At 36.1% G+C, this 26825-nt stretch overlaps 6 protein-coding genes across 6 annotated transcripts; 3 read left to right on the top strand and 3 right to left on the bottom strand.

The window, feature by feature from the left end:
- Nucleotides 1-1344: 1344 nt before the first annotated feature.
- On the bottom strand, nt 1345-1877 carry LOC133860038 (uncharacterized). The gene has a single exon (XM_062295670.1). It carries the CDS (start codon nt 1781-1783, stop codon nt 1493-1495), a length of 291 nt encoding a protein of 96 aa, XP_062151654.1. The 5' UTR covers nt 1784-1877; the 3' UTR covers nt 1345-1492.
- Nucleotides 1878-2872: 995 nt separating this feature from the next.
- LOC133860040 (uncharacterized) lies at nt 2873-3390 on the top strand. Its single transcript, XM_062295672.1, has one exon. It carries the CDS (start codon nt 3062-3064, stop codon nt 3269-3271), a length of 210 nt encoding a protein of 69 aa, XP_062151656.1. The 5' UTR covers nt 2873-3061; the 3' UTR covers nt 3272-3390.
- A 2257-nt stretch (nt 3391-5647) lies between these two features.
- On the bottom strand, nt 5648-6343 carry LOC133861448 (uncharacterized). Its single transcript, XM_062297243.1, has one exon. The coding sequence runs from the start codon at nt 6077-6079 to the stop codon at nt 5867-5869; it is 213 nt and encodes a 70-aa protein (XP_062153227.1). The 5' UTR covers nt 6080-6343; the 3' UTR covers nt 5648-5866.
- Nucleotides 6344-7441: 1098 nt separating this feature from the next.
- On the top strand, nt 7442-7913 carry LOC133861311 (uncharacterized). The gene has a single exon (XM_062297062.1). The coding sequence runs from the start codon at nt 7487-7489 to the stop codon at nt 7769-7771; it is 285 nt and encodes a 94-aa protein (XP_062153046.1). The 5' UTR covers nt 7442-7486; the 3' UTR covers nt 7772-7913.
- An 895-nt stretch (nt 7914-8808) lies between these two features.
- Nucleotides 8809-9820, bottom strand: LOC133860998 (uncharacterized). Its single transcript, XM_062296689.1, has 2 exons — nt 9287-9820; nt 8809-9126 (listed from the first exon to the last, which is right to left on the bottom strand). Exons 1-2 carry the CDS (start codon nt 9624-9626, stop codon nt 9095-9097), a joined length of 372 nt encoding a protein of 123 aa, XP_062152673.1. The 5' UTR covers nt 9627-9820; the 3' UTR covers nt 8809-9094.
- A 1916-nt stretch (nt 9821-11736) lies between these two features.
- Nucleotides 11737-15914, top strand: LOC133860616 (elongation factor Tu, mitochondrial-like; the record flags this gene model as incomplete). Its single annotated transcript, XM_062296189.1, has 9 exons — nt 11737-11808; nt 12003-12095; nt 12247-12321; nt 13045-13135; nt 13259-13333; nt 14121-14211; nt 14343-14442; nt 15359-15505; nt 15604-15914. Coding segments are annotated over 9 exons (807 nt in total), but the record flags the coding sequence as incomplete, so codon positions are not given.
- Nucleotides 15915-26825: the final 10911 nt, after the last annotated feature.

Here is a 26825-nt window from a genome sequence, read left to right on the forward strand (position 1 = left end):
TTTTGGAAATAGACTACGTTTTGAGAGTGTGCGTTAATGTAGAGAGAGGCCCCAATGTAATTCTTGTAAAGTTTGAGTTTCTGCTAAGGCAGCTGTTTTTAAGTCAGATCCTTCTGACTTAGAGTTGTAGGGGTCTTGTACCTCCTTCTCATGATGTAAGCCTTGGGCTTTTTTAGCAATATATTGGGTAGCACATGCTACTTTGTTCAAAAAAAAAAAAAAAAAAAAAAAAAAAAAAAAAAAAAAAGAGTAGAAAAACCTACGTTTTCACGTTGGCAGGTAAGGGGCGAGTTTTTAAAAATAAGATTTTAAAAGTCAAATTGCAATTTTACTAAATATTTATATAATTGCGTTTTGAAATTCATATTTTTTTTAAAAAAATTGTACGTTTTGAAATTGTTAAACTAAAGAGACACTATGGCCTCGTTTGGTTTGCGGAATGAGTATTCTATTAAGAAATAAAATAGATATTACCAGGAATAAAAGAGAGTGGAATGAAATGGCTATTTATATTCTTTAGTTTAGTAATAACTCGTATATTTTAATTAAAATCTAATCAAAATTATTAAAAAAAATCACATTATTTTTTTTAAAAAAATCAAATTATAAATAAATAAATAAAAATTAAAAACTAGTGGGTGGCCAGCCCACCAAAAAGCCAAGGGTGGCTGCAACAGAGCATCGGTGGTGGCCCATACCACCCTCAAATGCTCCGGGGGTGGTGCGACCACTGCCGGCTCCAACATGTAAAGGGCGGTTTTGGTTTTGGTTTTGAGGATTTTTTTTTTTTTTTTTTTTTTTTAAATGTAGTCTATTCCTTTAATAATAGCTATTCCTTTCATTTTTTACTTTTAAGATAAATAAGTATTCTTCTTCGTAAAGGAATAGTTATAACTATTTTAAGGAATAGGCACCTACCAAACAAAATAATAACTATTTCATAGTCATTCAATTTCAGAGGTCTATTCCGTGAACCAAACAAGGCCTAAGGTTAAAAATACCTGTATGGTGTAACTCAAATTGCTAGATCAATAAACATTCCCTTACCACGTGTCAAAGTAACTATTGTTAAATCACCACTTACTCCAATATTTTTCTTGACAACGGAAATCCAACATTTAAAAACATGTGAAATAATTAAAATGAGAGATGAATAATAAAGATTGATCATGTTTGAATTCAAGACTTTTACTTTGAGACCATCAATGATCATCATTTTTCTCAAAAATTTAAGTTAATAAAAAATTATTAATTTAATCATTTAATACTATCTACTGTATCACGGAATTAATGACAAGGAGGCTAGGGGCAAAGTAAATATCTTTTCCCATAATAAGGATTAGCTTGAAAACCTAAGCTGAAAACGATATAATATCTTCATGTTCATGATTCTGATTTCATGAGGGCTTACATGCATGGATATAAAAAGAAAAGCAGTAAAATAAGAGAGTAGAGCATCAAACTCTTTGTCCTATAGGCTATAGCTAGCAGCCTAGACGTAGAGGTGAATGTGAAGAAGAACAAGAAACAAAATGAGAAGCAAACCGTAGAGAACTGTGTGCACAAATATGGAGGCAATACTAGTCTTCATGTTCATAAAATCAAACGGCCGATTCCTTCCGGGCATTTGAAAGAGTGTTCCTGGTGTCAGAAGTGCAAACAGCGCCGAAGCTATGAGAGTAGCAGCCCAATCGTTCATCCTAACTTGTCTTGTTCTATTTCTAATACAACAAGAAGAAGAAGAAGAAGAAAGAAAGAAAAATTGAAGAATCAAAGGAAGCATATAGAAAGGGCTTTGGATGCCATGTTATCATGTCCTTGAGACCTTATTAGGCTAGAGGAGGGGGTGGAATAGGAATCCCCTAAAGCAAGAACACGAATTATATGTCAGCCACTAACTTTTATCCTTTATGTTTTTTTAAAGTTGTTTTGGGTACGTTGGATAAGGCAGAGCATCATTTTCTATTGTTGTCAAACGCACAATGAGTAGAGGGGGTACATAAATAAATATGCAGTGTGCAATCAATTGCAACACCCTAACGGCGTGGAGGTGGGTGACAGTGCTCCATCACCGTCTATTTCAGCACTTAATACTACTAAGTTCACAGCCATTCTATTCTATTCTATTCTATTCTATTTTTTTTAAAAAAAATCAGTCAAAATGATAGCTTGAAAGAAGTGGGTCCATCGCCTCTTTCGAGAGGGAAAAGCGGTAGTCTTTGACTCTTTGGGTCCCACGACGGATGAGGTCCTTACAATTCTCAAATTGCAATTTTACGAGGAGCCATACGAAAAATATGTTTGTACAACATAATTACACAATATTTATACAACATAGGATATATGTGGTGAAATTTATGCGAGTGGAACTTACATGAGTTTCACTCATGACCTTGTGTTGTGTAAGTATTGTGCAATTGAATTATGTACCAATCACAGTTCAAAACTATAATGTGTTCTCTTCAATTTCATTTCTTAACTTTAGTTAAATGAGTTATCATCTAAATTAGATGAAACTTTTTTTTTGAAGTAAGCATTAAAATTGGACAAATAAATTTGATTATATTGTAGTAACTCAAATAGAAGTTATAATAAAGGATCCGGCTTAAACTACAGAAAGTCTCTTTCTCTCTCGTTCTCTGTTTCGCCTCAATTTGTCTATTCCAACTACAGCAGTAACAGCACAACATTTGGGTTTAAAAACGACCACGTTTGAGGTTAAAAGATCTGGACCCTTGAAATTTTGAACGACAGATGTGGACCATGTGGTGAAGTTTTTTCTGATGGTGATTTCTTTCTTTGACTCCCCCAATCACATAACTTCACGTGTACGGTGTACAGAAATGCAGACAAACAGCACCGACTGAAGGAACTCGCCCGGTCTTTCTTGTGCTCTACAAACTGTTCAATTTCCCTAGTGTCACTCTCAAAAAGCTCTTTCACTTCCATCCTCATCTCCAGACTCCATTGCGTTGCCCGAAAGCTACCCACTTCTCTTGCCTTACCCACACACCGACTTCTCTGACACCCAGATTTCGCATTTTGCTTTTTCTGTCGAGATATGGCGGACTGGGGGCCTGTGCTGATCGGGGTGGTACTATTCGTGCTGCTCCAACCGGGACTTCTCTTCCAGATACCGGGAAACAACCGGAACCTGGAGTTCGGCAGCTTGAAGACCAACGGCAAGGCCATAGCTTTCCACACTCTCATCTTCTTTGCTCTCTACGCCATCCTCATCTTGGCCGTCCACGTCCACATCTACGCCGGCTAAACCGGTTGTCTCAGCCTCAGGGTTTGGTTTCTGTTCGAGATCTGTGTATCTGTTTTTCGATGATTATGTGATACTTTGTTAGTTAAATATGCAAAGCACAGGCCTTTTTTCTTTGGAAATTAGCTTTGATATCCGCCTTTCATTTTCGATTTTAATGGGATCGATCTGTTACAAAATCTAGAGTAATTCACAGACATTCGTTGAATCTTAATTATTTTTAGTTAAACAGTTTAGATTTTGCTAGTCAAGCATACAGCTTAGGGAGCTACAATGAATTAAGAAAAAATTATAGATCTTCATATGAAGATCCTCTCCATTTCAACTGAAAGTCCAAATTTTTGTTTTATCCGATCTAATGGATAAAATAAAATTTGACTTGAAAATGGAAAGGATGGTGGTCTATTCTCTACTAAGCCCCAATATTCTTTTTTGTTTATAGCTTGACAGTTGACTCTAATGCATTCAGAATGGTTTTCACTTTTCAACATGGTCTGCTGGGATGATAAATACTTGAAGAATCCCAAAGGCTTGATATAACATGTTGAGATTTGGGTCTATTGTATTATAGATATCAACAACTAATTAAATGAACCTTTTTTAGGATGATTTTGAGTGGTTTTTGTAAGCTTGATTGTATCCTATATATATATATATACGTGCCCTGCACCAATGCCACTTCTATTGCCAAAGGGATGATTATTGTCCATCCTAAAATAACACGTTCAGTCATCATTTTCATCTAAAAGCTTAAACTTATTGGTTTCAATTCAGTATGCTATATCAACCATTTACTCTTCTTATATTGGAGTGAAAATGCGGGCAGATAATAAATAATAATCACCTGCATCTGCTATCCGGTGCTGCATTCTTTAATCTTGCATATAGATTTATATAGTAATTCAAAATGCTCATTACCTCATATGCAGATGGTAGATAATAACCACAATAATCGCGCAGTGCAGACAGTAATCGCATATTACTAATAACTGTTTATACATCCGCATTTTCATCCCTATTAATATAGCTATTACTTGATGAACGATTACTACTTAAACTATTAAACAATTGAATTTAATAGTCATGTAAATTGTGAAGTTAATTTTGTAAAAATTTGTAGTAAAAACTGTGGCCATGTTTGTTACTGCTTCTGTTTCCTGTCTTTTGTTTTGTTTTTGTTTTTTTATTTATTTATTTTTTCTCTCAAAGACAAATACCTTAACAAACAAACTCAAAACAAAGACTCCTCAAGCGCAAGGATCGTAACTACTAATATTTAATTTAATTAATGGCTGGAATCAAGGTTATCACTAATATTTAATGGCTGGAATCAAGGTTATTGTGTCTGCCTCACGTGCTGGGACCTTGGACTTGGATATTTTGCTCGTTATGCAACCAATTAAATAAATGCATACATACCACCCTTAATTCTAGTGCTATTGACTATTGTCGTATCCGAGGCTAGGCTACGGTTTGGCAAACGATTTTGGGATTTTTTCCCTTAAAAAATAAACTTCCTTTTTACACATTATCATACAACATTTTTTACTTTTTTCAAAAATTCAACAATTTATTTTACTTTGTACCAGATCAATCAATTTCTTCATCTTTTCTCATTTTTGGGACGAGGTCCACGATGATAATTCTACAATTCCCTTGACCCCTCTTGAAATCTGTGAGGGAGGGCTTCCTCTCCGATTAGAGAGCCCATTGTCTAAATAGGGAGCCTCGGTAGTGGGCTTCTTGCTCGGACAGGGGAAGGTCCAAGCAAGCCCCCTCACATTCTCTGTCCGGTTATAGAGGGCATGGGAAATTGGGAAGATCTCTAATTATAAGAGTATGTATAATTTTATCCTATTTGCCTCTGGCATGGCGCCCCAATAAGGTTGATTTAGGAAACTACCCCCAACCCTTTTCAAGTTTCAGCAACCTTATGGCCGATTGGTTTAGGGTAGGTGCCAAGAATCTCTAATCGAATGTATCCTACTGTCGGTGTATTAAAAGAAAAGAAATGACTACCGAAATTGGGATTAACCTGTCATATTATATTATGTAAAACAAATATAAAATATGAGCTATCGAGGAACAACGGGAGACTAGATTTCATAAAATTCAATTCCTGCCATTCTCAACCCACGACCAATACGAGCTTGAAGTTGCCTGTGATACCCTTGCTTGCAGATGGTATGATTAAAGCACCCTCAATGGTATGATCAGATGCTAAAACCTATACAGAAACAAGAATCCTGAGAGGTTTTACTGACTATTTTCTTTATTTTCCCTTTGTATTTTTTTTTGGTGGGTGGGGAATAGAATAACAACCTTATTGAGAAAAACTCAAGGCCTCACCATAAGACAATTTATACTGCCCCCCCCAAAGAAAAAAACAGAGACAATTTTTGGATTTTCACTTCAATATAAACCAAAGCTAGCACTACAGCAGGCATCCGCACAACAATCAACAAGGAGCCCAGTAAGGAGTATTGAAGATGAAAACTTGAATAGAAAGATACAACAACAACCCCATCTTGAGGAGGGCAAAATTAAAGAAGGAAAAGAAAAAAAAAAAAAAAAAAAAAACCTTAGAACAAGTTTGGATCAATTAACGTGTATGTGAATACCAATTGCAATGACCAAGATGGTGAATATGCAAAAGTATATAATGGCATGAACCAGAATGGCAATCCCACTAGTGTACATGTTTCCGAACTCCACCACCCTCGCTCTTGCCGGCAGTTGGAACAGCAATCCTGGTGATAAGAGGATGAACAAAACCACCGCGACGACTACTGGCCCCCAATCAGCACCCATCTCTTTCTCTAGGTCTCGATCTCTATCTCGAAAATGAAAAGGAGATATGGGAACTTGGGATTTCTCTTGGATTATGAATGAGGGAAGACAATGAGGCCCTACCCAATATGTAGAAGAACGAATGAGAGTAATTTTCTTGGTGGCGAAGGATTCAGATGGGGGATACTAAACTTGGAAAGAAAGAAGACAGTGAGTTTAAAAGAGAGGAAAGGTATGTTATGATAGTGGGTTTGCTTTATGGAGATGGAAACAAACTCCTTTTCTTTCATTAGCTTCAAATAATTGTTCACTAGAAGGCCTCTTTTCACTTGCTTTAGAGATTGATGAAGGTGGAGGCTTTATTAAAGAAATGATAAAAAGAAAATGCATGTGTTATGTGTAAAGGTGGAGAGTCAAGGCTACGCGTGTTTTGAATGCTTCCTTACTTGGTTTACATCTTTACAGAAAGAGGTGAATGCATGCATTAAGGAATGTAGGGACTAATAAAAGTAAGAATAGGCACAAAAGAAACTACACGTCGGTCCCTATTCAAACAGTAGATGACAATGAAGTGATGATAAAGATAGCATCAACTATCAAGAGTAGGGATAAAATTGGTTGCTCTTTGGATAAGGTTTTGGAGAAATTTCCTCCGATCCAACCTATTAAACTGACATGTATTCAAAATGCAAGACAAGTGAGACTCAAATGCTCAATTAAAAATGGTGAGAAATTTTCTTCAAATTGAGTTTGATAATTATTTTCTAACCCAGTTTATAAATTTTCCACGTGTCTCTTAACGTGTGAAAATCACAATTTTTTTTGATTAACATGTAAAAGGCACACAAAATTTTAATAGAGCCATTAAAAAAAAAAACATGTTTCTCATATGCTCAAACGATGCAGCAGTTTGAAAGAAAGTTGTATCCATTAAAAATACATGTGAGAATTTATTATAAAGACTTTTAATAAACTGAGTTTGAAGAAAATTCATTCCTTCGTCTTTATATACGCTGGCCTAGCCCGAACTAGGGCTGAACTCGCAGTGGGCTCAGCTCATACTAATTACTAAGAGTAAGAACTAAGAAGTAGGTAGTCCCAAACAAGGTTCAGAAATCTTCATTGGGCCTTAGACAGCTCGACCCAGATTGCAGCACCAAAATCCAAAATGCATGTCTCTTTTTCTTAAAGCAGTTGCGTTGTAACATCCACCGCAACCAATGCCTAGTTTAGATAGCGCTTACGTAAGACCTAGCCGTCCAACGAGAGGAAAGATGCCACGCTAGGCCGACCACTGGCGTATCCCGTAGTTTTCCAGAGTCACGTTGCGTTGAATCCAATGCCCTTTTGCCGATTTGTCCTCATCAATTTCCCTTTGTCTTTCTCTATCCCTCAAACACTTGTATAATATTTGGCGTTGGCCTCCTTATGCACATACACGGCGATTTAAAGGGACAACTCGGTTTCGAGTGGCTTGAGCACAGGCAACAAAGAGAAACAGAGATGGCGGATTGGGGGCCAGTTGTAATAGCAGTGGTGCTATTTGTGCTGTTGACGCCGGGGCTACTGTTCCAGCTGCCTGGCAATAGCCGAGTGGTGGAATTTGCAAACATGCAGACCAGTGGGGTCTCCATATTAGTCCACACCATCATCTACTTCGGACTCATCACCATCTTCCTTATTGCCATTGGTGTTCATATCACCACAGGATGATTTTATGCATCTATCAATAACCCCCCCCCCCCCAATCTCTTGTTTTGCTCTTCCTACTGCTTCTGTATCATTTTTTTTTTCATCTTAATTTGTTCATGGACAAGGTAGTAAGAAGGAAATGGTATCATCACCTGTTCAGTAACTCCTTAGCAACAGATCCGAAACATCTCACATGCCTTTATTTTTAATATTTTTGAACAGATTTTATTTTTTTGGGGGGGGGGGGGGGGGTTCTACTAATAAGATTATCATCCTGCAGCTCCAGGGATTTGTATCGACCATAATGTATATTGAAAATGCAATTTTACTTCAGAGCCTCAAAGTGACAAAGTGTATCCTGACATAAATTTTTAAGACACTTCTGACGGCTTCACAAGTGATGAGCAACCATACTTCCAGCAATTTCAATTTGCAAGAACCTATAGAATTGGTAATTCACATTCTTTAAGGAAACTAACTCCAATCAGAAAATTTCAAAAAGGTTCTGAATTAAATGAAAAACTAAAAACCGGTCTGCAAGAAAAGCACACATTCAAAATTGACAATCAAGCACAGTTTGTTCAACAGCAACAACAGAAACACCAGACTTAATCTACACGCGTTATCCACATTGCTACTTGCATTTTCATCTATATCAGATCTGGTGTTCATGTCTACAGCAGGTAACAATTACCCATCCACCTAGATCACAAAGCCCAAACAATGGTCTTTTCAGGGTAATACTCAGGAAAGCTAACTTCGAAATAATACACAACCAAAAAATAACTTGACCTACTAGGCTACTAGGGCATTTCCTATCAAAATTCACAATAGCATTAGGGCTTTTCCGAATGGTAACTTATGCTTAGAAAGCCTCTACTCCAACTATCCGGTCCAGGAAAGAACACAGCCCTTACAAATTAAAACAATACTTGGAATTATTTCATCAAGCAGCAGGTGTCGAATTGATTCTTTGTTAGGCAGTAAATGAATTTCTCAAGTTCAGTTTGATTAATTCGCAAGCAATGCGGTACCAAGGGATTCTTAAGAAATTGCAGTGACAACTAAAATCTGCTCATGCAGATTCTTTATAAATATAACAACGCCAAATTATACAACTGCAAAAAGGGTTCTCAAGTAAATGAAAACCACGCAACTAAGTGGCAGGAAAAATACATTGCAAGACCTTCAGAACCCATAGCCAAGTTGGCATATCCATTGCCAGGGGCCAGGGCCAAGAGAAACATATCGATACAAAGAAAAAAATAACCCTACTAATCTCTTGTACACAATATAGCTAACCTCAAAAATGCTCTCTTCTTTCTAGCTTTCTCCATGCTTCAACTAGTCGTAAGCCTCAGCTTCATAGCTCCATGCTGTTCAAATCAGCACACAGAAAAAGAAGTAAACATGGTGTCTTCTGAACCATTATCCATATAAAATCACACAAACAGCTTTAAACAAAACAACAGAAAACTTTTACACTACAATCAAAATTGTAACCTCAAAATGGTAACTCTGGCAGGAGGCTCTTACCAGGCCCATTCTTCTGGGAGTCAACGGGGCAAAGAATGGAGCGGCCCAATTCGGACAAACTGGAGACGAAGCCGGCGAAGTAGAAGAGCAAGACGAGCCCAATGACCAGAGGCATCAGTATGAAGCCGATGAAGAACGTGAGGGACCCGAAGAGCATCAGAGCCACCGAAATCCCGATAAAGAGCGAGCCGAAGGCGGCGGGCGATATCGGTTTGTAGGAGGACGGTCCGACGTTTGTTAGGGTTGGAAATGGGAGAGATAGGGGAGGGGTTCGGAGGATCTGGAAGATCATGGAGCAGAGCTCGTAGAAAACGCTGGATTGCGGGCCTTGATCTCTCATGGTTTTGAGGAATTTCGGGGCTTTTGTTTGAGGATTCAAAAGTTCAAAACCCTAAAGCTAGATTTGGTATTCTTTGGTGGAACGAGAAGTGACTGTTGACTGTTGTGCACTGTGAGAGTGATGATTTGGGGAAACTCGAGACGAGAGGATAAGCTCACGGATCACAATCCTTTCCATCTCGATTTCACGATCAAATTAGATTTCACGATCAAATTATATATATATATATATATATATATATATATATATATATATATATATATATATATCTTTACTTTAGAGTATTATAAAAATATAAAAAGAGCGAATGAGCTCAAAACAGTAACTTCCCTTAGACACCTGCGGTTTTACCAATCTACCCTTCATCGTTTTTCTTTAAACTTAAATCAGGCAGGGTAATTTTTGTCTTTTGACATGTAGATTTACGGTTATACCTTTCTTCCGTAATGAGTAAAATCAGACAGGGTTATTTTTATCTTTTCGTCAATTCCTTAAATTTTAAAATTACTATCTTGCCCTTGTTTATCCTTCGGTTAGCTGAGAAATTTACCGGGTATTTTTGTCTTTCAATTAAAATTACTGATTTGCCATTTGAGTTTAGAACCGAGTTTTTTAAAGGAATATTTTGGTCTTTTCATTTGTGTTAGTTTTACGTTTTTACCCCTTTAAATCCTTTGACTTAAAAAATAATATTGGCTTTTCGGTATTTTAATTGTAAATTACTGTACTGCCTTTTTTTAAGGAATATTTTGGTCTTTTCATTTCTGTGTTAGTTTTACGTTTTTACCCCTTTAAATCCTTTTACTTAAAAAATAATATTGGCTTTTCGGTATTTTACTTGTAAATTACTGTACTGCCTTTTTTTTTTTTTGTTTTTTTTGGTTAAAACGGTTTTTCCCCGGGAGCCTTTTTGTCTTTTCAGCATTTTTCCCAGCTTGTGCCTTGTGCTTTGACTTTTTGCCCTTATTGGTTTGCATATGAATCAGATTTTTCACTGGGTCGCTCATTTTTTCGAGGCTCGCTATACGGTGAACGGAAAACCATCCACTATTTTGATTAAAAAATTTAATTTTAATAAAAAAAAACTATCTCTGATGTGGCGTTAAAGAAAACTTTTTAATTAAAATCAAATTTTTTAATATAAAGGAAGTGCTGGACGGTCCCGCAAATCATTTCCCCATCTTTTCTTCTTCTAGCATCTTATTTTTTTTGTTGTTTTTCTGTGTTCTTCCCCCACCGAAACCCATTTCTTCGTCTGCCACCAGTCATGCCGATGACGATTTTTCTACCAAATTCGTCCGTGAATCTCAAATTCATCCGTGAATCTCGCCGGTCACCTGTTTTCTTTAGAGGAAGTCCGCGAGAGAGTTATGCAGCAACCACGATTTTATCTACCAACTGCTCCACTGAAAAACTGTGCTACCGTAGCCTCTGCTTTTCTTTTCTATTCGTTTTTTTTTTTTTTGGGATTTCTGGTCAGAAATCCATTCATGTTTCGGAGATGCAGAGTACCAACCCCATCAGAGAGCCGGCTGGATTTTCTCCAAAAAACCATTTCATGATCCACTGGCCCCTCCTTCCGCTTCCTCCCACTCCTCACAGACCTCTCCTCCACTCTATTCTCAACCTCAACCTTCTCTTTTTCCTCCAACCAAAACCTCCACGGGAACAACTTCCAGTTACGGGAGCAAAATAGGGTTCGCACTCTGCATCCTTGTAACGCTCTGCAGCACAGCCAGCGAGAGAGAGGGTCAGATCCGACGCTACCCGATCAGCAGATCTATGCTCTGATTGAATCTTCCCGGAGGTGCGTTTCCTCCTATCTCCTTATCTCGTATCATTTTCTTCGGTAGAATTTGCTTTTGTTACTTTTTTGTGTCGTTTATATAGATCTGTGCCATTTCGGTTATTCCTCTCTTTCAATTTTATCATTGGGTACCCGTTCTCTTTGCTTTTGGATTCTCCAAAACAGAATCCAAAACACTCTCTGTAAGGAGAATGTTGTTTATATATGCAGAGTGTGGATTCCTGTGTTGTTTCCTTCTTAACATTGGCGGTTTGTTTATTTTATTTTATTTTTATTTTTTTCCTGACAGGAAACCTTACGTGACTGTACGTGAATGTGGGAACCATTGGGCATGTCGATCATGGGAAGACTACACTGACTGCAGCTATAACAAAGGTTTGGTTGTTGCCTATTAATTTGGTTGCTTCTGTCTGTGTGTTATATTTTTTTTTTCCCCAGTTTTTATTTGGACTACTTGGTGTTTTTCCTAGGTGACTAATATGTGGACTACAATAGTGAATTGTGTATGTATGAAATACAAAATGCTTTGCTGACCAAGTTTCTGAAATTTTCATTTGATGCTTTTCTAGGTGCTAGCAGAAGAAGGGAAAGCTAAGGCTGTTGCCTTCGATGAAATTGACAAGGCCCCAGAAGAGAAAAAGAGAGGGATTACAATTGCAACGGTTGGATACCGTTTTCTTATTTTGTCCATGCATACTGTTAATGCTACGTCATTCCATCTTGCTTCTTTGGACAAATTCGGGTCTTGCTTGTTTAACAAATTCATGTTCTCAAAATATCTTTTCAGCTTACCTTAGGAGTAATATTTTACAGGCACATGTGGAGTATGAAACTGATAAACGACACTATGCACATGTAGATTGTCCAGGACATGCAGATTATGTGAAGGTAAGCTGTACAATTTATTTAATTTCGTCAGGAAGGAAGTATGTCAAACCCATTTGAGTTTTGCAGCATTACCATGACCTGATCAATCTATAGGAGTGTTGTAGGAAATAGATAAACCCTTCCTGAAACCAATTCACTTTTGTACATTATATCAGAATCTACATATGCTTAATCTTGTTGAATGAACTTATATATACTTATATGAGTGTTTGGTTTAGACATGTTAACTTCCCTTTATGACTATGTAAATAAATCGCAGATTGGTTTGGATATGCAGACAGAAATTAGGTGAAAATGAAAAATTAGTTCAATTAGCTTCAAATATGACCTCACATTATTTTTTACTTGCATCTCTGTGATGGCATTAACTTTGAACGTAACTAATTAACTTATTTTACCTTAACACCAAATTTATTTGTTTCTATAGGATTTCTGCAATAGTTGTATCTAAAGTTTAAATAATTGCATATTCTCTTCATCTTGGGCCTCATGCACCCACTCATGGTTTGCATAGCATCATTACGGGTGCGGCACGATGGATGGGGTTATTCTTGTTGTATCTGCCCCTGATGGCCCCATGCCGCAGATCAAGGAACATATTCTGCTTGCGCGCCCAGTGGATATCCTACTATTTGGGCTTGTAAATTTTATCAATCGTACTTGTTGTTTGAGCTTTTGGAATTGGAGTGAAATATATGAGGATATTTCAATGCATGTGTGCAGGTTGGTGTGCCATCACTTGTGTGTTTTCTAAATAAAGTTGATGCTATTGATGATCCAGAGTTGTTGGAGCTTGTGGAAATGGAGCTCCGTGGTAGGCCTGGCTTTTTGAGAATATATATGTGTGTGTGTGTGTGTGGTTGTATATATATGTACTTTCACTTATATTACTTTCCACTCTACTACAAGTGTTTGACACAGCTTTTGTATTTGGCAGAGCTTCTTAGCTTCTACAAGTTTCCTGGGGATGAGATCCCTATCACTCGGGGTTCAACTTTGTCTGCTTTACAAGGTACAAATGAAGAGATAGGCAAAAAGGCTATCCTTAAACTAACGGACACTGTGGATGAATACATTCCTGACCCTGTACACCAGCTTGACAAGCCTTTCCTGAAGGGTTTGTGTACAAGAATTTTCTATAAAATTCTCTAAAAACAAACAGAAGATAATTTGTTGGATTTTGCAACATCTTGTCTATAAATTACTATGTATATCAGTGATAAATGTGAGGTAAAAAATCAACAATCAATACTTTGATCTGTTATGATCTCGAAGCCCTAAGAACGACCAACATAGTCTCTTTATCCTAACTGCTGCCTTCTTTGAATCTTTTCGTTGAACAACCCTGAGCCTCACCCGCAACAGCTGCCCCTTTAATTGTGAAAATTCTTTTGATGTTTTTGGGCATGATGAAAATTACCTCTACTACTTTATTTCCAACAGCTTTCTTTTTGAGTTTTTTTTTTCTTATTATTTCTGTTTTCGTATAATGCCCAGTTGGAAAACTTGTATGGCAGTGCATGTTTTGATGTTTGTGTGAGGAAACGTATGCATGTGGTGGCCTAAGATTATCATTCTCATTGATGAGCATTACGATATATATATATATATATATTGTCCTGAGCTACTTGCCAAGAAAATTGTGAATTTGGGTTCCTATGTTGAGTTTGGGTGTGCGTTAAGAAATGATGGGAATTTTACAAAGCAGTATAAGATTTCTATTTTATGAGCCCGTGATTTCTGTCTATGGGCTCACCTCTCCTTTTATACCTTGACGTACAAGATCAAGTATGATACAGTTCGCAGTCAGTGGAAGCATCATGAAGTCAAGGTTAAGGAATCGAAGACCCTTCTCTTTGGCGAGAAGCCCGTCACTGTCTTTGGTGTCAGGTATTATACCCATTATTCGATTTTACTCCACAATTATAGTTGCAATTGACATATAGTTGTGAGGATATATGTTATATTTGAGGAAATGTGTTGCTGGGTTGTTCTAGTAATGTGATTTGCGTAATTTGTAGGAACCCGGAGGAGATCCCTTGGGCCGAGACTGGAGCTGAGTTCATTGTGGAGTCCACTGGAGTTTTCACTGACAAGGAAAAGGCTGCTGCTCACTTGAAGGTTTGTCACCGAACATATTGCTGTTGCCTTCGTTAGCTTTTGCCATGATAGTTTGCTGCATTGATGATATTCTTTGTACTGGATGAAGTTTGTGTTATCGGTTTATTCTACCCAAATATTCGTTGGTTGTTGGTCTATGGTTGTAGGTCTTTAAGAACTTTATTGTACTGCTTGGTTGTATTTAGTATGAAGTTTGCCACCGCTTTTTCAAATTTCGTTACTTGCTGAGTGTTTGATGAAAGGATGGTTAGCTACATTTCTTTTTGTGATTTATTTGTTTTCTATGTTGGCTGTATAGCACATTTTATGTTGGCGTCTAGCTTCCAAACACTTTGAAGAACCAGTTTTGCTGCTGAAGAGTTGTAAATTTACTAGGCATCTGTTTGTTTTTAAGTAAATTCGATTCTGTATTTTAATCTGAAAGAGATGGTACATTTCGACAGTTGTGGCACCCTATTTTGATATTAACGAGCTTATATTTTGATTTTTGCACATGTCAAACTCATGCTAATGCCACCCTCGCTTATGGGGGCTGAGAGTCTACCTTGTGTGTGTATATAAGACACAATTTTGAATGTGGGCCTGCATATGGGTTCATGGTGTATTTGGATAGCTTATGGATAACGAAGTGAGGTTCCCTTGTGATTTTTTTTTTTTTTTTTTTCTAAAGTTCCACCTCCTACCTGCTGTTGCTACCTTGCCCACTTTTGAACCAAATTAGTCTTGGAAACCACCCCTCACGACACTAATCACCATGCTAACACATGACACAACATTTGGTTTCAGTTATGGTTTCCTGCCCAGCTATATCTTATCTTATCTTTTTCTTTTTTCTCTAAAAAAAGAATAATTATTATTTTTATATTCTGGCCTTGATGCTGTTATCTTAGTTGGTTTGGTTTGGTTTGATTCCCAGGGAGGTGCAAAGAAGGTCATCATCTCAGCCCTTAGCAAGGATGCTCCCATGGTTGTTGTTGGTGTCAATGAAAAGGAATGGAAGCCTGATTTTGACATCATTTCCAATGCTAGCTGCACCACCAACTGCCTTGCTCCCCTTGCAAAGGTTCTATCAATTACCATATACTTTGTTTTTCGCTGTATTGTCTGACTTTGGCACTAATTGCTTTATTAACTTAAGTATATCTTGTATCAATTTTTCAGGTTATTAACCACCGTTCACTCCATCGCTGGTGGGTTTGTCAGTTTATGTGCAGGTTAATATAAAAATAGATATGATATTATGGTGATAATTGATACATGCATGCTTTAAAAGTTTAGGTATTCATGGCAACATGTTTACTGTGAACTGCATAACTTTTCAAGGTCCATGATGCATTAGAATAAAGAAACATTTGATGGAATTATAATTTGATGTACTTATAGGTTGGTTGAGATAAACACCATGAACATGAATGTGCTATATATTTTCAAATACCCTTTGATGTGAAGTAACAATATGTGTGCTATCTAAATTAATTGTCTTTCGTTTTTTTTGGTATATCATATTACTCAATTTTATAGTTTTACTTTATTTGTTTAAAAAATTCAATAATCTAGATATTAAGCATATTCTATAATATAATCTATGTATGATATTTAAATTATAATGTTAATAATTATAGTGATATATAACACCGGGAACCGAGCACGTGCATTGCACATGTCATCCAACTAGAATATATGTATATATATATATATATATATATATATATATATATATATATATATTACGGTGTATATTTGCTGGAAAAGTTAAATCAATGCAATAAAATAATTTTTTCACCATGAACTATAAATTTTTATTTCATCCATCTATTTCAGAACCCTCAATAAAACCCTCAATTTTTTCAAAGTAACGATCATAATATCTATAATGAAAATAAAATAAAAATTTACCCATAATAAAACGAATGTGCCAAATAAGAGCTAATAAAGTTAAAAACTTCTCTTATCAATTACAGACGAGGACTTTTTCATATCTTTTTGTCAGAGATAACTAATAATAAAGGGTTTATTATGTAGAAAAATGATCTGGACAATATTTATATAATGTTGTGCACCGATCATTACTTTCTATGAAGTGTTGTTGTTAGGACGGGTAATTTTGGACACGATTTGCGAACTGGACATGAAGTTAAAGGATTAAGATTAAGTTTAAAAGGGTTTGGTTCACAAAAGGGTTGACCTATTAGACCCGTTTATAGGGTCGACTCGTTTGATCCGTGGGTCGACTTGTTTAACCCGTATATTTAAACATTTTTTTTTGTAACACTAAAAATTAAATCTAAATAGTCATATTACCTCTCTCTTTCTCTCACTGTCTAAAGAGTAAAGACTTAACTAAAAAAATCTCATAAAAAATAAAAGTAAGTTTTTTTTGCTTTTATTGAGTTAGAACTTAAAAAAAAAAAAAAAAAAAAAAAAAAAAAAAAAAAAAAGCAAAGACAAAAAAAAAAATAGTGAAGTTTTTTTTTTTTTTTTTTTTTTTTTTTTTTTAATTTTTATTTTATTTCTTTTAAGTTTTCGAATTTAGAAGTTGAACTATAACAAGTAAACAATAAAACAACTCAATGTTTCATATTTCAAATGTGAAATAATATGATTATTCAAACAATATGATTTTTTTTGTTAGTTTAAATTTGTGTTTTTATTTTTATTTTTATAGATTTTATTATACAATAGGCCAAACAGATCGTATCAACTCTACACGACCTGTTTGACCCATTTAATAAACGGGTCGTGTCGTGTCAACCTGTTATTTAAGTGGGTTGTCTTAAGATCGAAGGATTTGACACTTTTATCTAAACGGATCGTGTCAGGGTTGATCTTTAATGGGTCGGCGAGTCAAACGGGTCGGGTCAACCCATTTTGACAGCCCTAATTGTTGTATAACTTTGATGTCTACGTACCTCTTTATAGACATTCCGTCTGAATGGGAGAAGGCTCTGACCTGGAGCATTGCTACACTCCAGGGGAAAGGTTTACAAGCTAGTCTTGGTAAACTTTGTTTAGGTGTATGCATTTATCATCTTTGGCAACAAAGAAATACTTTGGTGCACAACAACAATTTGAGAACTGAGGAAACTATGGTTAAACGTATTACATGGGAAGTTCGTATTCGAATCCTTGCTAAGAGATCTTTTAAAAATCTAGATAAATGTATAGAGCTTGTAATTTGTTAGAATTTACAAAAGTTGTTTGATATAGGTTTGTTGCTTTCCTGTAGTAATGACTGTATAGGTCGTTCTGGATAGTGTCCTCTACTTGAGGTTTTTGGGCTAGTGTTTACTAGCATGTACAGTTGGTTGAGCTTTATAAAATTTTTTGATTCATCCAAAAAAATAAAAAATAAAAAATAAAAAAAAATGAAGATAATATCAACAAAAACAAAATTGCAGATGTTTTTTTTTTTTATTCTTTTATTCTTTTATTTTATTGGTAGTAAAACATGCAAATTATAAATAAAATTTGGACAAAACGAACATAATGATGTTTTGCAAACAATAAATAATTTCTACAGGATTTTTAGGAGTAAATCACATATGAAAATATAGTATTTTCAGGAATCCTATAAGATTTTAACAATTCATAAACGTAAGAATAGTCACATATATGTGCATTCAAATTTTCAAGCACCATATTTTTAGAAGAAAATGATATATCCTTTATACATCTTCATACAATTAAGTTTTAAATTTACTATTAAATTTGTGAGACTCAATTTGAATTACATAAATCTAAAGGTAAATTTGAAAATAAGATATATAAGAAATATATAAAAAAGTCTTTATTTCATTTCTTTTCCTGAAAATATGATAGCCGGAAAAAAATGTTAGATTTCCGGATCCAAACACCATGTAAATGCCTCTCCTTATCCTCTGCTTTAAAGTGGCAAGTACCCCTAGCTTTGCATCACACTTATTTAATCCACAGAAAACGTTATGTTCTTCAAAAATCATATATTATCTTACATTTTTTATATCTTTTCTTTTTAATAATATATTAGTTTTTTTTAAAAAATAAAAAATACAAAATCTAGTGGAAAAAGAACCATAAAATAGAACTGAACTAACCTAAAGATATATGTGTGTATATATATATATATAAGTAAACCTAAAGATATTTTGATTTGGAATCTTGGATTTATATATCCAATTCCATTTCTAATTCGATTTGATTTGAGGTTGAATTTTATAGTTTTTATTTTTGGATTCAGTTAATTTTCTTAGCACCAGACCAAATCAACCAAAATTGAGTTGCACCATTTGAGAGAGGGAGTTGCTGGAGAATGAGGTCTCGCGAGTTCTTGCTATATATTCGTGCTGTACATTAGTGGCGGTTAGGGGACGAACTGGGCTACTGTGAAGAAGTCGTTTGAAGCCTCATCATAAGATAAATATTCCCGTCTCCCAGCACCTCTTTTCATTAAAAAAAAAAAAAGAGTTTTAATAAGAAAGTGTCCTCTGATGTTATATTAGAGGACACTTTTTCATTAAAATCTATTTTTTTTTAATGAAAAGAGAATGCTGGAAGACGGTTACCCGTCCCTTGTGTATCAGCGTTTTTGAGTCTACTATTTTTGGATCAGGATCCATTGTAATGAACCGTCAGTATTGTACTCACCTATTTAGATAGGAATTAACCTCGAATATATGTTTTGTCTGAGCACATAGAATTTGAGTGTCGTCTCACATGATTGAACCGTTAAATATGTTGAGAAGGTTTGGTTTTATGATTTGCTAATGTCATATACAACTAGAAACAGTCGTTTGACGGTTTGACCCCATCACTTCTTTCTAGTTAGTTGATAAAGTTTGACACTTTGATTTATCCCAATTCTACCAGGTGAACTTTTCCCTATAAAAGAGGAATCACAGCGGTCCAATAAGAAACCCAAGCTATGAGGGTGGATGTGCCACCTTGCAGGAACATATAAGTGTATATGCCATGACATTGACACGTAATTATCCGCAATTTAACACCTGGCGAAGAAGCTAGCTTTACGCTCTTTAGGGACATAATTATTCTAAGTTGTCAGCTTGGGGGAGAACTGTAATTAACTTGTGCTTAAAGCTACGAACAAAGTTGCTTTTGCTTTTGCTGCCACAAGACGCGGAAGTCGAGATAGATTACGTTACCAACGAGTAAACTTCTCTCATATTTCTTTCTTTTACTTTCCTCTCCTCCTCCATGCAGGTTTTCTCTTCCCTCAAGTGTACGTTTTTTCTGTTCATTATATATAGGAGATGAAGTTAGAAAGATTATATATAGGTAACTTGTTGACCCAATTAATCAATGTGATCAGTTCAAATTGCATTTTAATAAGTGATATTTAACAAGTAAAATATTTAATTAAAATGAATAAATAACGAAATTAAGATTCTTAATTCCTTCAAATGGCCATAATGACCGACTAACCCATCAATTAAATTTCCTTGTCAAGCTATTAATTCACTAGGTGTGAGATTGTCTGTCGAGGCTCAGGCAATTGTCTAGCTAGTGAATTGCTTCTCTTCTCAATCCGACAAGTTTGAGTAGGCTGAGCACATTCCGAAAAAGCATGGGGTATACACGTCTCTTTAACCCTTCATATTCCGGAAAAGCAAACGACCAAAAAGGCCGGAAGCTGTCTTTTTCAAAAAAACAATGAAAAAAAAAAGAAAAGCCATCTCATATCCTAAATAATACCTCGTTAATGGCCGTAGACGAAGATAATATGTCTGTCCAAACTTTCTTAAAAAAATTCACAGAATCCACATTAACACATTTAAAAAGTTGACACATGTCCCAAGCCAAATTAAAAGTTACAAAATATTAAAAAATTAAAAAAAAAACTTACAAAAAGAAAGCTTTAAAAAATTGAGAAAAAGAGAGAGAGAGGTGACCGACCCAATTAATAAGTATTTCAATTCCTAAACCTCACTCACCAATCATGCCCCACTTCTAGGGATGTAAATAAACCAATCCGTTCAACAACTCGCTCAATACCCGCTCGGTTTAGCTCGATTCGAACTTGAGCTCGATACTGTAGAAACTCAATCGTTACTGTAGAAACCCGCTCGATTAGTAAGTGATACATACTCGACTCGCTTGACAAAACTCGATATGAGCTCGCGAGCTCAGCTCGTTTAAAGCTCTACCGGATTGCTCGCCCGGCTTGTTATTCCGACTCGTTAGCTAGTTCATATCTTACATATATGTTAGTAAATAGTAAATATAGTATTGCATATTAATTATAATATTTTGATAACAATATTTAGTATGTTAAATTAACATATTAAGTTATTAATAGTTAGTATATAAGCCCCCCTCCCCCTTTGGGCTGGTGTGGAGATAGGAAACCCCTCACTGAAACCCTAGCCCCCCTCCCCCTTCCCTGAGTCTTTTCCCCCTCCTCCACCCTTTCTCCCTCCGTTTCCCCGATTCCTTTCTCCCACTCCCCTTCCTTTCTCCAGTCCCCACGGACTAGATCCGTTTGTGGTTTTGGTCCTCCTAGTCCTCTTGGACTATGGAAGTTCAGTTTTTTTTCTTGTTTTTTAGTTTTGTTTTGGCAGGTAAACTCACTGGAGAAGGTGCTGGAGGGGAGTGGTCGTCCCGTGCGTGCCGACGGCGGAGATCTTGACCGAGTTTTCAAACGTTAGTTTTCTTGGAGGTCAGATCTGCGATTTTTCGTCGTCTTCTGTTGGACACGCGCCCTCCAGGCTTCTTCGCCGTCGCTTTCTGGTGCTGCAGCCGCTTTCTACGGCTGTGCTTAGTTCCTGTTGTCGGCGCGTGATCATCACGCGCTTGGGTGGTTTCTGTTTTGTGTTGCACGTGATAACCATGAACCATTGTTTTTGTTGTGTATGGTGAAGATTAGAGGCTTTTGGTGAACGATCGCTGTTGGGGGTCTTCTTGCGGTGGCGCGTGTGCCCCACGCGTTGCCTCTGCCAGCGATCCTCCTAGAATGCAGTTTATGTATTGGGTTTTTCCTGTACCTGTGTGTTTGTTTGGCAGTTTGCTTTGTGCTTATTAACTTAGTCATTGCTTTTAGCCCAAAATGTGTGATCGACTCTCTGTTCAAGTATAAGTTTATGTCACCGCAAAGACATCTTTTTGATTGGCCAAGTTTTATTTGTAGCATTTTGTCTATAATGGTCTGAGTCGGCTGTTGACTCAGTTGGATATATACCTTTATGGTGGTGGCTTATATACACCTCTATGGTGGTTCTTGTGTACACTTTTATAGTGGCTTGTTATGTACCCTTCTATTGATTAATGAAAATTAATCTTTCTTAAAAAAAAAAAAATAGTTAGTATGTAACAATATAACAATATTAAATAGTTAGCATATATATATATAAACACATATATCACATCACACATGATTAACAATAGTTATATATTATATTTATATTATAGTTATTTAGTTATATAGAATATATTAGACTTACGATTTGTTCACATTATACATGTACCATAGTTTATACTATCTAGTTATATATAATAACATGTTGTTAATTTATTACTTATAAACTATAGTTATGTACTATATTTTATAATATGCCTTATATAATTACATATTATATATTTATGTTATTAATAAATGCATAGAAGTTGTTCATAAACTTTAGCTTGAATTCTGCTTTGATCACTTTTTGAGTCTACCTCGAGCTTTAGTTCAGTTGAGCTTGTCGAGTAACCCGGCTCGGCTCGAATGTCATTTTCAACGAACTTGAATTTGAGTTCTAGCTCGCTCGAGTTTTAAACGAGCCGAGCTTGAACATGCAATTTATAGCTTAACTCAAATTCGAGTTCGACTATTTACGCTCGACTCATAAACGAGTCAATCTTAAAGTCTTCAAACTCGGCTCGATTAGATCCCTACCCACTTCAATAGATTTTTTTAACAAAGTTTTCCAGGGTTTTCAAAACCTCCACTCATGACATACTCTGTGAAATCTGTCTAAAGGTTTTGTACGTTCCTACGTGTCTGAGATGCACGTACGATCGATTTACTTGTGAAATTGAATCAAGTTTCACATGAACAATGAGCCAGAAAGGCATACCTCTCCATGGACTGATTTTCCAGCTTCCATCATTAGCTGTACATGTCTGTGTACCATTAAAACTCGTGAGTATTAATTCTATCTTCTTTTTTGTCATATACTACATATATATATATAACTAGTGTATTTATTGAATAGAAAGAGAGATTAAAAATCATAACGAACTGTGTCTTAAGTTCTTTTATACGAGATACATATATAATCCTAATCTCTTTCTCGCAGGTGTTTGTGGAACGACCGTGATATACACTGTATCATTAAATATAATATCTTAATTATGTACGCAAATATTATTAAAAGGATCTGGCTTAGGTATTGTAGTTTTTTTAAAAAATAAAGGGCTCAGATTTATTTTCTCAAAAAAAATCTAACAAGCCAGAAAACGTCCGTTTGAGGATGGTTTATGACGTCCGTTATAGTCCCATCACATGGTCCAAGGAACTTCTCTCTTTTCGTGAAGCTTCCGCAGAAGGTTTTGTTTATCTCTCTTTTACTCATATGGTTGTGTCTCTGTGCGAAAGGGGGTGCGTAGGATTAGAGTCTCCTCCGAACTGTATTCCCAGGTCTTCCGAGAGACCTCCATGATAGCTTTGGCTCGCACAAAATCAAAAGCTAGCAATCTGGCAAGACCGAGCTGTCTCTTTCTCTAGCTTTGCTTCACTTTATCGGATCTTTGGCTATAAATCAAACATGTTGATGATGTGCGAAGGTATAGATCAGACATGGTTCAATTTCTATATGAAACATGCTTTGACCCATCAGATACTCGTTGTATTTTTGGGCATTTGGGTTTGGATCTTTGATGCCTCGCTGTCTCTTCTTCTTCCCTAGGCCTCTCTGATTTTCTTGCACTGTTGGGTGATTTTCTTCTCACTTTGCACTGTACTCTCCCTCGGATCCGGCTCAGCGGCTCCGTCCCAGCATTTCTCTTCGACCGCTTCTGTCGTTAGAATTCCCGGCCTCTCTGGCCACGCAAAGCGAGCTCATAGCCGTTGATCTGAGCAACAACGAGCTCCAAGGCCTCCTACTGTCGTTCATGGCGTTAGTTGCCAAAGCTCTGTGCTTTGTCATTTGAGAACAACAAGCTCTCCGGTATTCTGTCAGGGTGGTGAGCAAAAGTCGCTGACAGAGTGTAAAAGAGCTTTGAACCTGTATTTCCTTGAACCATGTGACATGACTATAACGGACGTCATAAACCATCCTCAAACAGACGTTTTCTGGTTTGTTTTATGATTTTGAAAAAATAAATCTGGACCCTTCATTTTTTTTTTTTTACAGCATATTTGCTGTAGCTTAAAACTACAACACTGAATCTAGATCCTAAATCTTATATATATATATATTTTTTTTACAGAAATTAACTATAAATTGATTTGTAGCCGATTCTTATAAACCAGTCTAATTATAAAGTGACATGTGTCTTTTAGCACGTGAGAATTACATATTTTTTTAATAGCAAGTGCTTTCTCATATGCTTTAAGAACATATGTTACTTTATTATACTGGTTTGTAAAAATTGGCTATAAACTAGTTTGTAACTAATTTGTCTTTTTTTTTTTTTTTTTTTTTTTTTAAATGTATTATATATATATATATATATATATAATATTAGTTTTTCTTTTTTCTTTTTTTATTAAAAAAAAAAACTATAGTGGAAAAAGAACCATAAAATCTAACTGAACTAGCCAAAAGATATTTTGATTTGGATTGATCCAATTCCATATATAAATCGATTTGATTTGGGGTTGAATTTTATAGTCTTTTTTATTTTCTTTTGTGGATACAACTAATTGTCTTAGCACCGAACCAACCAAAATGTAGTTGCAACATTCGAAAGAGAGAGGGAGTTGCTGGAGAAGGGGGTTTCGTGAATTCTTGCTATTCGTGCCGTTCATTGGGGAATGGGGGCGGACTCGGCCGCTATGAAGAAGTCCATTGAAGTTTTTATTGAGCCTCTTGGAAAGATAAATATTTGAACCTCCTCATTTCAAATATCAAAATCATACACGGTAGACAAGCATGGTAGTCTCTCGGGATTCGCGGCAATGAACAACCAATACAGGGTAGTTTATGTGACTTGAGTATTTGAGTGTTACCTATTAAGATAGAGAGCTCGAATACCTGTTTTTAGATGCGTTAGTTAATTTGTGTTTGCAGGTTAGGTTTGGATTGTGTTGAAGTATGTGTACAAGATTATATAGATTAATCTTAATCTGATTCATTAAATTAATTGAGTTAGACCCTTCAATCATAACCCGCTAAATTTGTATTGAGTTCGCATCGTCATCTAGTTTGCAGGTCGTGTAAAAAAATTTATAGTCTTTATGTCGTGTGTTGGGTTCAAGTTATGTTGAGTCATGAGTATAAAACTATATAAGTCAACTATAATCCTGTTCATTTAATTAAACGGATTAGACTCATCAATTCTAACTTACGAATTTTGTGTTAGATTCATATCGAGTTTACGGGATGTTTCAAAAATTGCCTGCACTACTTACTATGTCCGAGCCGGTAGAGTTCGGATTGCATCAACAGAGTGAACTTGGGAACTTGTAATGAATAAAAGTGTGGTTCTTAACATTACTCTTTAGAATTTAGACTATAAATTATAGTCTATGCCCAAGTCTTAAAAAAAATTTGCAGAGTTCTTTTTCATAATGCACTGGTCACACTGATTCCAGACCACATAATTGGTCAACGTGATGAGAATTACATAGATTACTAGCACAGAATATATAATCCAGCATAGACAAATATATTATTACACTGCTATAATATCACAACAACACAGAGATCAAAGCAGTCCAATAATAAGAGAAACCCAAGCTATAGGTGGACCACTGGAAATGCCACTCTGCATGCAGGAGCATATAATGGTATGATATATGCCACGACATTGACACGTAACTCATGACAATTACACCTGGCAAAGAAGTATATGGACATTGTTGGTAGGCAACTGCCAGGTGCCTGAACTAAGCTGTACATATACATATGACTATTTTATTAAGTTCCAGACGCGGTAGGGACATTATATAAGTTATCAGCTTGGGAGAAAGACTGGAATTGGAAGAAAATAGTGACACTTGTGCTCGAGGCCACAAACTGCTGTTTAAAAGTTAAAACAACTGAAGCAAGGTCTCTTGGTGTGGACTCAGTGGAGGCGTGCGGCCTTTAGAATGGCTGTTGGACTCCTGTTCCAGAGGATGATTATAGTGAGAGCCGGGGTTCTCACTCATCATTGCTGCTATCTGAAGTCATAACACAAGATGCGGAAGTCAAATACAGATTGCATAACTAGTGAGTAAACTTCTCTCAAATTTCTTTCTTTACTTACCTCTTCATCCTGCATGCAAGTATCCTCTTCTCTCGGTTGTTTTCCCTGTTCATTATGGAGACGAAGTTAGAAAGATTATATAAAGATGAGAGTTGATGTGGTGTCTGAATGACAACATGCTGTTTGTAAATGATGCTGTATATTTGTATGTGTGTATGCTAATGAACATTAGCGTGGTGAAATATGAAGATAATTGTTAATACATGCATCACAAGGTTTACTTCTTCCAAGGCATTGGCTGTTTGATAGCATGCATGGTTAGCACAATCCTAAGTCACTCCCTCTATATTGTTAAGTACCAAAGCGATGTCACCTCTCACCGAAATTTCTGTTAACTCTCATCCTTCACTAGATTTTTGATGTAGGACAGGCGGTGGCACACTTTACCATCGGATCTTATAAAATCTAGAGACAAATGTTTATGCTTTGTGCTGCCTTACCAAATGTTGGTATATATAGAGAGACTAGAACGTAGTTACAAGAGTTTAGGAGATTAAAGTTCTGATGAGAATGAAAGACTACAATCTGATCTAAATATTTGAATTCATACTAATTATCTTATCACTAGTTCTTGTCATTTAGGTTTTATCTTCATCTTGAGAACGCATATCTAGCTGAGGGCTAGATATGTCTTTAACACGCCCCTGCAATCTCAATGGTATAGGGAGAACGTTGAGATTGGTACGAAGGAAAGCAAACTGGGCGGAGGAGAGAGACTAGAACGTAGTTACAAGAGTTTAGGAGATTGCAGTTCTAATGAGAATGAAAGACTACAATCTGATCTAAGTATTTGAATTCAAACTAATTATCTTATCACTAGTTCCTATCATTTAGGTTTTATCTTCATCTTGAGAACTCATAGAAGTAGGAACTTTATCTTGGGAACGCATATCTAGCTGAGGGCTAGATATGTCTTTAACAGACCTGATGGCAGGCGTATCGGCCGTCAGGTTGAGGATGACGCCATTGGATCAAGGGATGGTAGGAGTTCACCGACG

This window comes from Alnus glutinosa, chromosome 2 (assembly GCF_958979055.1).
Source record: "Alnus glutinosa chromosome 2, dhAlnGlut1.1, whole genome shotgun sequence".
Lineage (NCBI taxonomy): Eukaryota > Viridiplantae > Streptophyta > Magnoliopsida > Fagales > Betulaceae > Alnus > Alnus glutinosa.